Source organism: Elgaria multicarinata, chromosome 5 (genome assembly GCF_023053635.1).
Source record: "Elgaria multicarinata webbii isolate HBS135686 ecotype San Diego chromosome 5, rElgMul1.1.pri, whole genome shotgun sequence".
In the NCBI taxonomy this organism is placed as follows: Eukaryota; Metazoa; Chordata; class Lepidosauria; order Squamata; family Anguidae; genus Elgaria; species Elgaria multicarinata.
The window spans coordinates 49,796,728-49,810,991 of record NC_086175.1 but is presented as its reverse complement, the minus strand read 5'-3'; the positions used below and the strand labels follow the sequence as shown (position 1 = coordinate 49,810,991).

Sequence of the window (14,264 nt, the reverse complement as noted above, 5' to 3'; positions counted from 1 at the left end):
CTCCTTGTTTGAGCTCACTCTTCAGAGACACATAATTGTGCAGTGCTCACAATAGACAGGTATAATTAACCTTACTGTCGCCAGGAGTCAGGATTTCTTGGCTAGCACAAACTACTTGTATATTTTACACATCAAAAACTATGATACTGACTTCCCCAATCTACTTTCCTCCCATTTCCATGGAGTTAATCTGTCTCAGTAATATTTTAAGAATAAACTCTGATGCAGGAAGACTGCTATGCGCTGTAACAAAGTAATTGCAATCTGCATATTGTAATGTGGCTTTTAACAAAATGGCACATGCAAAATGCTGACATGCTCTTTGGCTGCGGCACTTTGAAAGGAAAATATAGGTAAAAAAAGTACCCAAAAATCTTTCTTAATGATTTATGGCATATGTTTTAAATCTATCACTGTTGTGAAGGCTAAAGAAAAAACAAACCAGACATAAAGCTATTTAGTCTTTTAGGTGGTTATTTGAGGTTTTTAGTTGCATTAGCTGTGCAAATTATTTGCATAATCTCTGGCAACTAAAATCTCAGATATGTCAGATTTCATTGCTTTTTGCCTAAAAGTACTGGTGTGCTGGCACAAATTGTACCTACAAACTTTCTTACTTATGTGGAAATATTAGACATACTTGATTGTGAAGGAAGTGATTTTGACTATAGAAATAACTACCACTAACCATGAAGTTTGCGCAGTACTTTTCTGTTGTCAACAGAATCTCCTAACAACAAAACATGCATTTGCAAGCAAAAAATACTCACCAGGCATAAATAGCTAGGAATTATAAGTCACTGACTAGTTTGTCACTTTCCATGCAATACTGATACCCTAATGCTAAACAAGTAGTCTAAACACAAACAATGCTTTGGAAACCAATGTTTTATTTATTTATTTATTTATTTATTGCATTTTTATACCACCCAATAGCTGAAGCTCTTTTAAACAAAGATTAAACAAATTTGATCTCCCATTTTAGGTTATGCAGGAGTAATGTGAAAGACAATTGCAAGAGATTGAATTTGCCCCCACAGTTAAAATGGATGGACAAAATTTTGCAGGCAGGATGTGGAGCTTCATAAGTACATTGGGAGCCCCATCCTCACAAAAGATTATTGGGCTAAAACAAGCAGGTTGTCACCCAGGGGATCATGGAGTTGCATGTCCTATTGACTTATATAAGATTTTACACATTATAGCTATATGCTACATGTGTGAGCGGGGTGGGTGGGAAACTATAACTATTTTGTCTTCAGTAGATTTGTGGGCAAAACATTATGGATTCATCTCTATATAAGTGGCATCTTCTCCACTTCCCTTTCTCCTTTTTTGCTTTTAAATACCTAAAAACAGTGTTTTCATTTAGCTATTTTACTTATTTTCTTAAAACACAGTGGGTATTATGGATCTCAGTGTGTGTGTGTGTGTGTATACACATGCACAATATGCCAGACAATAGAGAGAAAGGAAAGCAGGCAGTATGTGCTTCTGGCAATTATCCTAGAGATATATTTATTGTCTGTATATGATGCCAAGATTTTTCCAACAGCTGGTGAGCAGCCAACACTGTAGTGTTTATTAAGTCTGTCTAGACACTTACTCCTGCCAGCCCTAGAAAAGTAGGACTTGTTAAAAAAAAACGTGGGGTCTTTGTGTCAGATCCAAACCTCTCTTCCTAAGGATTGAGCCCCTGTCCTTCATTGAAATGGTGCAGCCATACCGTCATGTTGGGTTGCATGGGAATGATTGCTGCCTCTCCTGATTCAGATGTCACAGGGAGATAGAGCTGTGTGTCATCAGTGTACTGATGACATTTTGCTCCAAATCCCCTAGTGACCGCCCCAAAGTCTTCATATAGATGTTAAACAACATTGGGGACAAGATGGTGCCCGTAGCTTAATTGCCAAGGGACCAAGAAATTATCACCCAATGTTACTCTCTGAAATCAACCCTGCAGGTAGGACCGGAACCACCAGAACACAGTGCCTCCAACAGCCCATCCCACGGACTCGATCAAGGAGGATACCATGGTTGATGGTATCAAATTGATGAGAGATGGAGCAGAATTAACAGGGTTGCACTCCCCCTGTGTCTCTCTCGATAAAGGTCATCCATCAGGGAGACCAAGGCTGATTCAGTTCAATTGGGAAATTGGAAAGGAGTTATGTAACGTCTGCACATTTTCCTTTTTTCTCAGTTCTGCTTTGCACTTTTCAGGTTTGGCGCCAAATCATGAAACCAGCAGTGTGGGAAATAATCTTGATACAGCCTTAGATTCACTGATGTGCTCTAGATCCAGGTCCAAAACAGCCATTACTCTAAGTCTGTGTCCAGCAGCTCTCTTTTGCTCTCTCCCATTCTTTTTCATTTTTACTCTTAAGTAGGTGCAGGGGTCATGATCCATATTGGGAGCTTAGGTGGGGGTGGGGGGCACTGCCCCTATTCTACAGAGAAACAAAATGAAGACATAGTTACTAGACACACATGGGTGTTTCCTGTCACTTCTGATTCCCCACCCCCAGTATTCTTCATTGTGGGTGTTGAAGAACCACTGATGAATAAGTGCCTTCAATGGCATTGTAATTAGTATGCATTCAGCATCCTCACGTAGCTGTTTGGTGTCCTACCACAAGGATGATTGCCCATGTGTGCCAAGTACTACAAACCAGATATTAAATACATGTGAAAGAATAAGCAGAATTATGATAATTGGTGTCTGCTTGCTTGGCGCGCTTTCCCCGTGCATAATAAAATCTACATTAAATTACCCTCAACATTATTACCATTGGTGTGTTAAGAAATTTGAGTAGATAGCAAGAAAAAACAGAAGCGATTGCAAAGAAATGGTTGTCGTGAGGCTCTTTGGAAGTGATACTGAACTCCAATTTGGAATAATAGTCATTTCCTTGAGACTGGGGGCTCAATACCGTTTTGAATGCAAATCCTATGAATTGCTAAGAAGCTGGCTTGAAAAGATGATAGAAAAAATATACCAACTATACCTCCGGAATAATACAGATGATCTAAAGTTTCTTAATGTAAACATGGCCATTGTGTATATCATATGTATCTCCTTGTTAACATACAGCTACTTTTCACTGAGTCCAGTTAAGCTTCAGGGTATGAAAAAGTTGTTCTTATTTCATTCTTCATATTTGTCTCGTTCTCATATTTGATTAGTTTGAAATGCAAATAATATACTGTAGCTGCCGTGGAGCCGAGACTGTCTCTATTTCATCTATATCAAATCAAAATGGGGCTTCTGGATATCAGAGAAATGGATACATACACACACACACACACACACACACACACACACACACTATACTCTATCTATCTATCTATCTATCTATCTATCTATCTGGCATTCTGAGCTCCTATTCTAACATTCCAAGTTGGAACCATACTAGTGTAGGGCTTGTATTACACTTTATGTGAATAGGCAGGTTGATCTAAAACACTTTCCATAAATCACGCAATGAAATCTCCTTGGGCTACCTGAAAGCAATATGTCTTTATATGATAAGCATGTGAAGCGCCCAGAGAGTTTTGGCTATGGGGCGTTCTAGAAATGTAATAAATAAAATTAAATGAAGCCTGCGGGTTTTTGCATGGGTCAGTGGGGCAGCTCTTGCTGCATTGCTACATTTCCCCCTTCCTCCTCTATACAATTCATTAGAACTTGCAACCAAACATGTGTCTGATAACTGTGCTAACTTCTGAAAATGGCTTTCTTTTCCCCTTCTCCCATGTAGTTGCTTGTATTCATCCCACGGAGCCTATGCCCAGAGCAAACTTGCCCTTGTATTGTTCACCTACCGACTACAACATCTCCTGACAGTAGAAGGAAGCCATGTGACTGTTAATGTTGTAGATCCTGGAGTAGTGAATACTGATCTTTACAAGCATGTCTTTTGGGCAGGAAAAGCGTTCAAGTGGATGACAGGCTGGTTTCTCTTAAAGGTACATGGGGGATATTGTAATGGTTTCATTTCATGATGATGCCTCCTCTGCACTGTTAAATATTCATTATTTTCTAGTATTTCTGGTACTTTATAAACTTGTCTGATTTTGTTGTGATTTTCCTGTGCTGCTGCCAAGGAGCCTCTGCCTCAGGAAGTTAATCCAACCACAGAGATATAGATAACTGGGAGCCCACAAGCTGCCACTAGTCCTATCCAGCCCCTGGCACCTTCCACCTCAGAGGTGATGCCTGTATCCTGCTGAAGGCCCAGGCAACACCACTTTGGCCAACAGCTTCACAAAAGACACTGCTTCTAACTTGGCTGGCCAGCTTCCCCTCATCCTTTCCCACCACACTGATTCCTGAGGCATCCCTCCCTGTAGCAATGAGAGGAGCTTCTGCCTTGAAACACTGCAAGCCTCGGGAAGAGATATGGCCCAAACTCAACACAAAACACCTCACGGTCATAGACTATTTCTGAGCCAGGCCACTTCTCAGTCTTCCCAGTGCCGAAAAGGCTGAGCAGCAGGTGGCCAGCCCAGAAGCAGTTCAAGACCCGCTAGGCATCCTTCTTTGACCTTAGTCTCTGCTTACCAAGCAAGCCTCAGGAAGTGCAGCAGCCCAGGCTCGTTGCAGTAGACGTTACAATTGTGTGGCGGTTCTGAGCCAGTCTGCCCCTCAACATTCCCACTGCTTGAATGGAGAGACATGTCCGGGCGTGTGTGTCTGTAATGATGCCTCTCTCTCTCCCCCGCCCCCTAAAATAGGCTTTCTAACTAATGCCAGTTTTAAATTCAAATAATAGATGTGAGAACTCAAAAACTATTTAACTGTCACATCTCAAAAGGGAACTAAGAATTTCTTGAGCTAGCATAATATTCAGTTAAAGTGGTATGATGCTTCCAGTTGTAGATTAATTGCAGAAATATTTACAAAGGGAAAACCTGTATTTATCTTCTGTTCACATTAAAAAGGCACACCTGAAACCAAGTTAAATGGAAAGCTTCTACCCCCGCCCCGCCTTCACAAACATAAACTAATAATGTTAGATCTGGGTCTAGATTATTCACACTTGACAGTTTAATTGTAAACTTTGATATGGATATAGTACTAATCTAGTGAAGCGTTCTTATAATCTGAAACAGAGCATATAAACCAAATTATTTATACACTAAAACATTCAATAGCAGAGCTTGATAACATGGTTTAAAGTTCATTATCTGTTCTCCAGCTTTGCTTGTTACTTAAAAAAAACGAATAGTAGTGCATCTTGAAAACCACCACTTTCTAAAATAAATATAATCCAATTTTATTATTTAAGAATGTGTTGTTTTCTCTCTTGCATGATTGCATTCAGAGACATTTATTTAAAACTGTGTTTGCCTCACCTGCTGACGTTAATTTTCTTTTAGGATATGCAAGTAGAAGCTAGCACCAAAGTGTTGCAACAGGAGTTTGAGTGAGCGATTGTTTCAAGTGCTTCTAGTGTTATTCTGCTTTAGTCCTTTATCAGAGTAGACAATTAGTTTTATCAAATGAGTGCACCAACTACTAAAAACAGTCACAGTAGTAACCTCTGATTTTCTCTCTCTTTCTCTCTCTCTCTCTTTCCCCCTCTCTTCCATGAAGTGCCAGTCTGGTTTAAAAGTCTGCACAAAACCTATTTGTCTTGACAGCAGAAAACTTATTCTTGCAGATCACCTCTACAGAAACTAAGCCTAGGTACACGGAACTGCATTTGCATAGGATCTTCCCATGTTACCCTCTGCTTTCTACTGAAATGTATACTGTATGTTCTTCAGTTCAGGGAACTGTCTTTTGTAAAAAAAGGAAAGGAAAGCATTGAACTCAGGCTGTGGGGAGCGTTTCGGCTGCAGTAACTGCTGCTTACCATCCAGTAAATCAGAGATGCAATATAAATCATTATTATTAGTAAAAAAATATATGATAATACAAATTACAAAGGCAGCACCTAGATCACAAGCCAACTGAAAGAGAATTAGGAAGCCAATAGTCTACCTGTATGTTTGAAATTATAAGACTAATCAACCATTTCATAGTCCTTTTGAGTTTGGGCTTTTGTTTACCCATTTCCCAACCTTTTACAGAATTGGGATGATAACTAGCTGAACACAGGCTAAATGATAACAGATTTAGACATTTTGCACCCTGTTTAAAGGAAGGGCCCTATTCATTGGTAGAGCACATGCTTCGTGTGTGAAAGATCTCAGGTTCAATTCCTGGCATCTTCAGGTAGACCTGGGAAAGATCCCTGCCTGAAACTTTGGAGAGCAGCTGCCAGTCAGTATAAAGTCTAGGTTGGGTTGCCTACCCCTGATGTAGGAGACATTACTGAGCTAGATAAACTAATGTAAACAGGGGAAATTGACTGCAGCCAATTTTAAAAAAGTATTTAACTTTTTTTAGCTTGCTTTCGCAAACTAGGATGGGCATGGGTCCAATTTATAAATTACATGTTCATATTATTCTAGATAGACCACTCATTTGACTCATTAGAAGGAAGATTCATATAATTTATAGAGAAGGGTTGGCCCTCTTGATATTTTGGCCTACATCTCCCATCATCCCTCACCATTGGGTGTGCGGGCTACAACTGATGATAGTTGTAGTTCAAAACATCTGGAGGACCACGAGTTGCCTACTCCTACTCTAGGGCTTGTGCCTGCTTAGCCTACCCTGTGCCTGTTTGCATTCTCTTCCCCTCCTTATTGTTTTACTATGATTTTATTAGATTGTAAGCCTATGCGGCAGAGTCTTGCTATTTACTGTTTTACTCTGTACAGCACCATGTACATTGATGGTGCTATATAAATAAATTATAATAATAATAATAAGGCTCTATCATGCCCGTGGACACCTCTCTTGGCACTCACCAGGCTCCCTATCTTTGTTTTATTTCTTAATATATATATTTATTGGGAGCCTGGCATATTGCAAAGTGATGAACAGCCTCCCAGTGCCATCTGTTTGGGAGATTTAAAAGAGTAGTTTTGTGTTTCTAAGGTCATACCCCATCTCTGACTTGTATTTAGGTTCTACAGTAAGTTACTATACTTTTAGGCCTTATCTACACCAAGCAGGATATTGCACTGTGAACGTGGTATGTAAAAGGCAGGAGTCACACCAAGCAGGATATAGCGGTATGAAAGCGGGGGCCCAAGAGTTGTCAGTGTACTTCAATACCGCTATAAAGCAGTAGTGTGGCTCCCGCCTTTTATATACCGCTTTCATACCACTTTCATAGTGGAATATCCTGCTTGGTGTAGATTAGGCCCCAGTCTCACTAGTTTGCCTTCTGGGAAATGAGTGGTTTTTTTTATCAGACATGCCCACCGTGTCAGCCATTTTATGAATGGGCAAGCCCCTTCCTGTGGCAGCCATTTTGTGAGTGCCCATTAACACTCAAAATTCCAAATGTGCCTACTGATCCCCAAAGTAGGGGACCCCTGCTCTGAGGTGAGGCAATACAAAGAACCAAGCCAAAACACAAGAGAATTTTGGAGTTCTTTCTTGTAACCTCCTACTGTTTTGAAAAGTGGCTAGGCCGGGAAGAAAAACAAACAAAGCAGGAGGCAAGAATAAGAGCGCTCATATGATGTGCACCTCACCATCTCCCCTACATATATTTAAAGTGCCAGACCATGCAAAAAACTGCCAGTCAGGAAGTCCTCCAGCAAGTTGAATTGAATGATCCCTGTGGTGCTTTTACATTTGTTCCTTTTAATCTGGTCTGTTCGGTTGACTTTTGCCTGCTTAGGACATGTTCTGTGTTGAAAAATAGCTCCATGATTTTGGAGAGTCGTCCTGCTGCCCTCTGGTATGAATCAGTGGGCACTAATGGCTGCGATCTATTAACACTTCACAATATTACTGATCTATACATTTGACCCCTGCTGTAAATCCATGCTGAAATTTCAAAACAAGGAGTCTGTTGAATCACAGTGCATATTTGAGCTGTCAGGAAATAAACGGTCTACTGAACTGAAACATAGATCTCTTAAACTGCCCTGCATTTGGTTGCAGTTCAGTAATCTCTCATATCCACTGCGTTGTTGTCTGCAGCCTGTAGGATTCTTCTTTCCTCATACCTGTTGTGATGGAAATGTCTCTCTGTGAATAATACGCTGGGAATCGTGGCTTATTCAGTCCCCAAAGCACTTGGCAAGTGGATAGCATCACTCTAGTAAAGAACCTCTGCATTGCAGACCTGTGTTTACCAGTAGTTTGAGCCCATATCAACTTCTTATGCAAAAAAGGGAGACATCAAGAGTAAATGTGCATGAACTGAAAATGCGTGCTTATCTTTCTTCATGCTATCTTGTTGTAATGGACTTGTCTAAAGACATGTAGAATTCAAGTGACTGTGAAATCAGATATTTAAGTTGAAGGACATTAATTTTCATCTATTCATTACATTTATTATATGTCTATATTGCTGAATAGCTGAAGCTCTCTGGGCAGTTTTTCAAAGGTTAAAAATCTTTAATATACAATAATACCCACAGGCCCTGTCAGAAGTCACCTTAAATCACAGCTTTAACCACAATGCTTAAACCAAAAGGCCTAAAGCACCGTGGTTAAAAAACCCCATGGTTTAAGGTGTCTTCAGAACAGGGCCACAGTATAAAAACCATTTACTTACAAACATGTAAACAGTGTGTGTGTGTGTATGTGCGTGTGTGTGCGCGCATGTGCACGCACGCACACATATGTAAGTAATTTAAAACAATAATAAAACCTAGGACCTGATTCAAACCCTATTAAATGCTGCCAAATGTCTGAGAGTAGAGGCAGTCTTAATCTGTCAACAAAGGGCATTTTTACATGAGGCATTTATCATGCACTGGTGATTGTTCACTCACAGATGTTCACAGGTCCTTTTCACTACATCATCAATGTCCGGTACCTCTCTTGTAGTTTTTTAGGTTTATTCTGCCATTTTATAAATTGGGGAAAACGCAGTAACAATCCCCCCTGCCAAAAAACAGCATCAAAGAGGTAGCGTAATTCAAGAACTGTATGATATTGTAGGAATCGTGCCGCTCCATTTACTGGTTGAATAAATGAAAAATATGAAACATCCCCACAAAGAACTGGAGGAAACAGGGCAGGGAGTGGGGGTTAAGAGAGATTGTGTGTATTGTGCCCATCGTAAACCTGCAAAGATTCTGGAAGGTGAAGCTCTGGTAAGACTGCAGGATTTTTCCTTAATGTAGAGAAGCCCCAAAAGATAACAATATTGATGCTGGGCAGGCCTTATTGGAGAGTTTGTTTCATAATTACATTCACTCTGTTATGTATAAAGATTCCACATATTCCATCATTTACTAGGGCCCCTCTGATGAAGTGTTTAGTCAACTATTTTAAATCAGTAGTGCTGTGATCCTATGCCTACTTACTTATGTGGGAGAACTGTGGGTATAGGATTGAACTCAGTGGAAATTGCTTTTGAGTTAACTTACATAGGATTGTATTATAAGTGAATTCTAAACTCCTGCCTGCGTCCTCAGCTAGCCTTCTAACATGTTCCCGCCCTTCCCTCTGTCTGTCTACTTTTTCTTCCAACAAACCAGCATACAGCCCTTTTGTTCCCTGAACTGTTTTTCCTCCACTGTTCCCACCTCTCTGTTGCCCCCCACCCCAGATGCATCTTTAACATCTTCCTTTTGGTCCCAAGTGTTTCCCTTTGAAAGTCAGCCACAATTGTGTATTGTATTTCCAGTGAGTTGTCACAGAGCACTCTCAGCCAGCAGCTGTCAGCTTGACCAGTTGGACTTTTTGTAATCCATAACACTGCATAGGAATGCATGCCATCATTCAGATGTTCCTCCAGGCAAATAACATTTTAAAGTTTTAGTCATCACATAAAGAGATGATCTCATTGTACATGTAGTTATTACTCTGAAGAATGGCAATGCTTTGAGGAATTTGGCAGGTTACAAAATTCTCCCACTTCTACCTGTTATTTGTCACTGTCAATACAGTGCAAGCAGTAGACAAGAAACTTTGCAATTATCTTCCAGTTAATATACTTCAAAATCAAAAGAGAGGGCAGAAGCCATGACACTGCTGACAAGTAATTAACAAGCCTTCATCCCAACACAAAGGCGCACACACACACACACACACACACACACACACACACACACACACAGTTGGACGGAATCTTCCTTAATGATAGAAACTGTAGTTGTAGGAAATGAAAAATGGCAATTAGTTTTTTCTTGAAGAAAATAAGTCAAGAGACAGACTGTAAAATGTGAGCATCTGTGATCTTCTTATTTCGTGTCATAAAATTCCACAGGGACAGTAAAATAGTACATTTCTTAGGGCTAAGCATTGTTTGCATATGTCATGTGATGTTATAATTTATAGCTTTCAGAAAGCTTTCAAATTATGTAGAAATTTGCATGTGGCGCAGAGTGGTAAGCGGCAGTTACTGCAACCGAAACTCTCCCCACGGCCTGAGTTCGATCCCAGCGGAAGCTGTTCTTAGGCAGCCGGCTCATGTCGACTCAGCCCAAAGTCTGCCAAGAAAATGTCAGCAAAAGCAGGAATCCCTCTAGGAGTCCGCAATGACTCAAGTGCTTGCACAAGAGGTTCCTTTCCTTTCCTTCCTAAAGAATACCAACTAAGGCTTTTTCTACACCTAAGGGTTATCCCAGGAAAATGGAGGGATCGTCCCTGCCTGCTCCTGGGATCCCCTGTGTGGCATTTGAATGCACAGGAACGATCCTGGGACAATCCCAGGATATAGGGCTGGTGTAGACATGCCCTGTGGCTGCAATTCTGTTCCCTAGCCTTGCCCAACCTGGTGACCTCCAGATAGTTTCAGCTCTTATCAGTCCCAGTCAGCATGGCCAATGGTCAGGAATGCAGGGAATATAAAACATCTGGAGAGCACCAAGTTGGGGACTGCTGCTATTCCCACTCATCTGGGAGTAAGCCCTGTTGAATAAAATGGGACCTACTTCTTATTGCACTGTAAGGTTGTGTGGAAATAAGGTCTGCTGGATTGTGTGCTTACCTGTGAGAAAGGCCTCCTGAGCACAGTGAAACTTACTTTTGAATAAATATGCTGATCTGTTGGTTACATCTTTACAACCTACAAATAAATCAGCCAAAACAAGAAGAATGGCATTGTAGAGAAATTGTACCATTTTAACGGGGGATTGATGCAATAGCAATTTGGGCTTGTGAAATCAGGATTGCTATGGCCCTTTTGTGGTGGTTATTAAAGACTAACAAAATACAGTCACTGTAATGGGTCCGTGGCTTGCAGGAACAGTGGCTGACAGGGGCAAATGTGCTTCTCATAGATTCTCTTGAGTTGCATACTATGGGAATAGTAACCTAAAAATCTAAATATTGATCGTTTGTGCTTAAGGAAGAGAGAGACTCACAAGGGTAAACATAACATCATCTTGTGCCTTTTTAATAGCATGTATTTTTATTCGTAGCGACTTGCTCGCTTGAAGTCTCCAATAATTGTTTATGTATTAGGACCAATGTTGAAAACTCAAATCAGAGGTGCTGCTCATTACATGCAGTTACCATAGTTGATTCTTCTGAAAGACACTTCCATGCACCAGCAACCTAAATAAGAAAAATAATCATACATATTGAATGGGTGCATGAAGCAACAGCAACAGTAATAATTAAAGCAGTATTGCTGGTAGGGACCTCAGACACAAAGAGGCTTTAATGTTTTTTCTTTTAAATTAAGAACCCATGCGACATTTCAAAGTGAGGACACTGAGGCCCCCCTATGGTGCTCAGCACTTTAAATAGTTGGTGTTGCTTAGCATGTCACCTGCAAGCAGCATTGCAATTAATTCTGAGCATAGCTCAGTCCACAGTCCACAGTCACCTGTCAGGCAAAACTGTGCATATCAAGCTGATACTCATTGGACTGCTCCAGTCTGCCCTTCTCACACGATTTGGCTTTCCTGTACAACAAAGGGATCTGTACTGAGCATCTCCAGAAATCTGTCTCAGAGATACTATTGGATACTGTGCTTCAGCTCCACGAATGCATCACACTATTGAATTATTTACCCCAAGGGGGAATATTGTGATCCAAGTGCTCTGTCAATTGTATTTGCCAGGAAAGTTGCTATTTGGCATCACATTGCATTTGCAACCTATACTGAAGTGGCTTTAGATGTTTTAGCCTACACTTCCCATGATCCCTCACCATTGGCTATGCTGGCTAGGGCTGATGGGAATTGTAAGCTGAAAAAACCAAGTTGCCCACTTCCGGGTAGTGTTGCAAAATGAAACACCAAGGCTCCAAACACCTCAGAACTTGATGAACCACGTTGCTTCCCCAAGTCATCCTGAATCATTTTACAATAGCTATCAGCTGGTCATCATGAGGACTGTGACCCCAGCCAGTCCATAATGCAAACCATCTCCCATTAAGCTTTCACTAGTCTTGCCACTATATCCCAGATAACTGCAGCAGAGTGTACCCCAGGTCCTGAACCCTCTAAGGTATGCAAGAAGACCTAGAAATGTAATTAGTGCTTCCAAGTACTTAATACTTCAAGGCATACAGGCTGACCTCAGACACTCAACAACTGCACAACACTTCGTTTCCAGATATCATAAACCAAAGCAGTTGATGAGTGAGAGATGAATAACTGTTGGGTAGAAGAATCAGAGCTAGGTTGCACAGCAAAACAATATATGAATGTGGTTTGTTGGTTCTTACTGTAAGGGCTAAACTACACATTATGCAGGAGTCATTGTGAGATAATCGAATGTTTTTATGTTTACATTAAACTGCTTGTTGGCACCTGATTTGATCAGAAAAGCAATGGTGGGAGAGCAGGGGTGTTTAACACTTCTTCCCCATTCTGTTTTTCAAGTCTAAATGATTACCATTAAACTTCTTTTAGTCCCAAGGGGAAAAGTATCTCCCCCAGTCTTGCTAACAACAGGTTTGGATTTAAATTGGGGCGGGGGGAGAGTTGAGCATACACTCCTGCTTTGATTTGATCCTGGAGCCGACCACACCTGTTTTACGATAAAAACATCAGACAGTCCAGCCACAGACCTTCTGCGTAAGGTGTGCTGTAGTTCTGTGGATGCAATAGTTAATGCATCATCTTCCTTTGAGGTTAGGCCAGGGGTGAGCAACTTGTGACCCTTCAGATGCTTTGGCCTACAACTCCCATGATTCCTCACCATTGGCTATGCTGGCTATGGCTGATGGGGGCTTTAGGCCAAAACATCAGGAGGGCCACAAGCTGCCTACACTCCAAGCTAGGCTCTCTCTTTCGCCACAAGGTACCCACCAAGGGATTAGGTACTCCCACATTGTTCCATCTTGAGGTCAAGCAAGGCCCAAGGCACTTGTCTGTACTACTTGAGCATGTTTTAAAACCTGTACCCTAGAACATATATGGTTTAGGATTTACGTATCTCAAAGTAAAGAACATGCTAGAGCTGTGGTGTCTGAAACAGTGGGCATCAGTACACCTTATGCATTTACTAAAAATTCAGAACTATGCCTCGATTAGGAAATGTTCTCTAGAATAAGGTTTGATCCTTGGAATAGAAATTGTAAATTAAAAGTTTATAATCCTCTTTTGATTAAGACAAAAGCAATAAACCAGAAAAAATATTCTGGAACTTAGCACATGTCTTTCTATATTACTCTTTATCAACAGTTCTGTGTTAAATAACATACAGCCTTCTTATCTTTCTTCAATTTTCTACGTTATAAAAGTGCAATGGAAATAGATCATTCTCATCTAGGTTTTTAATATTTTCCCCTTGCTATTCAGTGTTGTTAAGACCTTCCTTCCACCCTCAGTTGTGTTGATTGTTTAAAACAGCAGTCATTGAATTACATACTTGAAGTTATTGGAACACAGGTTTAGCAAGGGAGAAATAATTAAAGCAATTTATCTCACAGAGTGACCCAGGGTGTTTCGTTTGAATAAAAAATAACTTAATTTCCTTTTTTGCCATGTATGTTCCAGGCCTAAAGCTTAGCAAAGTTCACAAACAATTGTAATCCTCTTAGTGAACACATATTTAAGAACTGAAAGGTCAGCCAAATTTCATTCATTTGTTCATTCATTAAGCATATTATACGATTAATGCAAAGCAAATAGTTATTTTAAGTGTTATTTTCAAAGGTGCTGATCAGACTATGAACCCACTAATTCCTCCAGTGCCTTAGCTTGCTTAATACAAATCTTGTGGCCTTAAAGGGCTGCCATGAAACCAGACAAAGGATCCAAGATGCATAGCATAGATG

At 40.6% G+C, this 14,264-nt stretch overlaps 1 protein-coding gene and 1 long non-coding RNA gene across 2 annotated transcripts in view; one reads left to right on the top strand and one right to left on the bottom strand.

Moving 5' to 3' along the window:
• LOC134398813 (uncharacterized) overlaps positions 1 to 14,264 on the bottom strand; it is a 265,472-nt gene that overhangs the window by 241,783 nt on the left and 9,425 nt on the right. The gene's annotated exons all lie outside the window — the stretch shown is intronic.
• Positions 1 to 14,264, top strand: part of LOC134398812 (E3 SUMO-protein ligase ZBED1-like) — a 126,273-nt gene that overhangs the window by 103,693 nt on the left and 8,316 nt on the right. Inside the window, exon 7 of the mRNA XM_063126346.1 lies at positions 3,762 to 3,969. Coding sequence (XP_062982416.1) covers positions 3,762 to 3,969 — 208 coding nt within the window. The remainder of the gene's footprint in view (positions 1 to 3,761; positions 3,970 to 14,264) is intronic.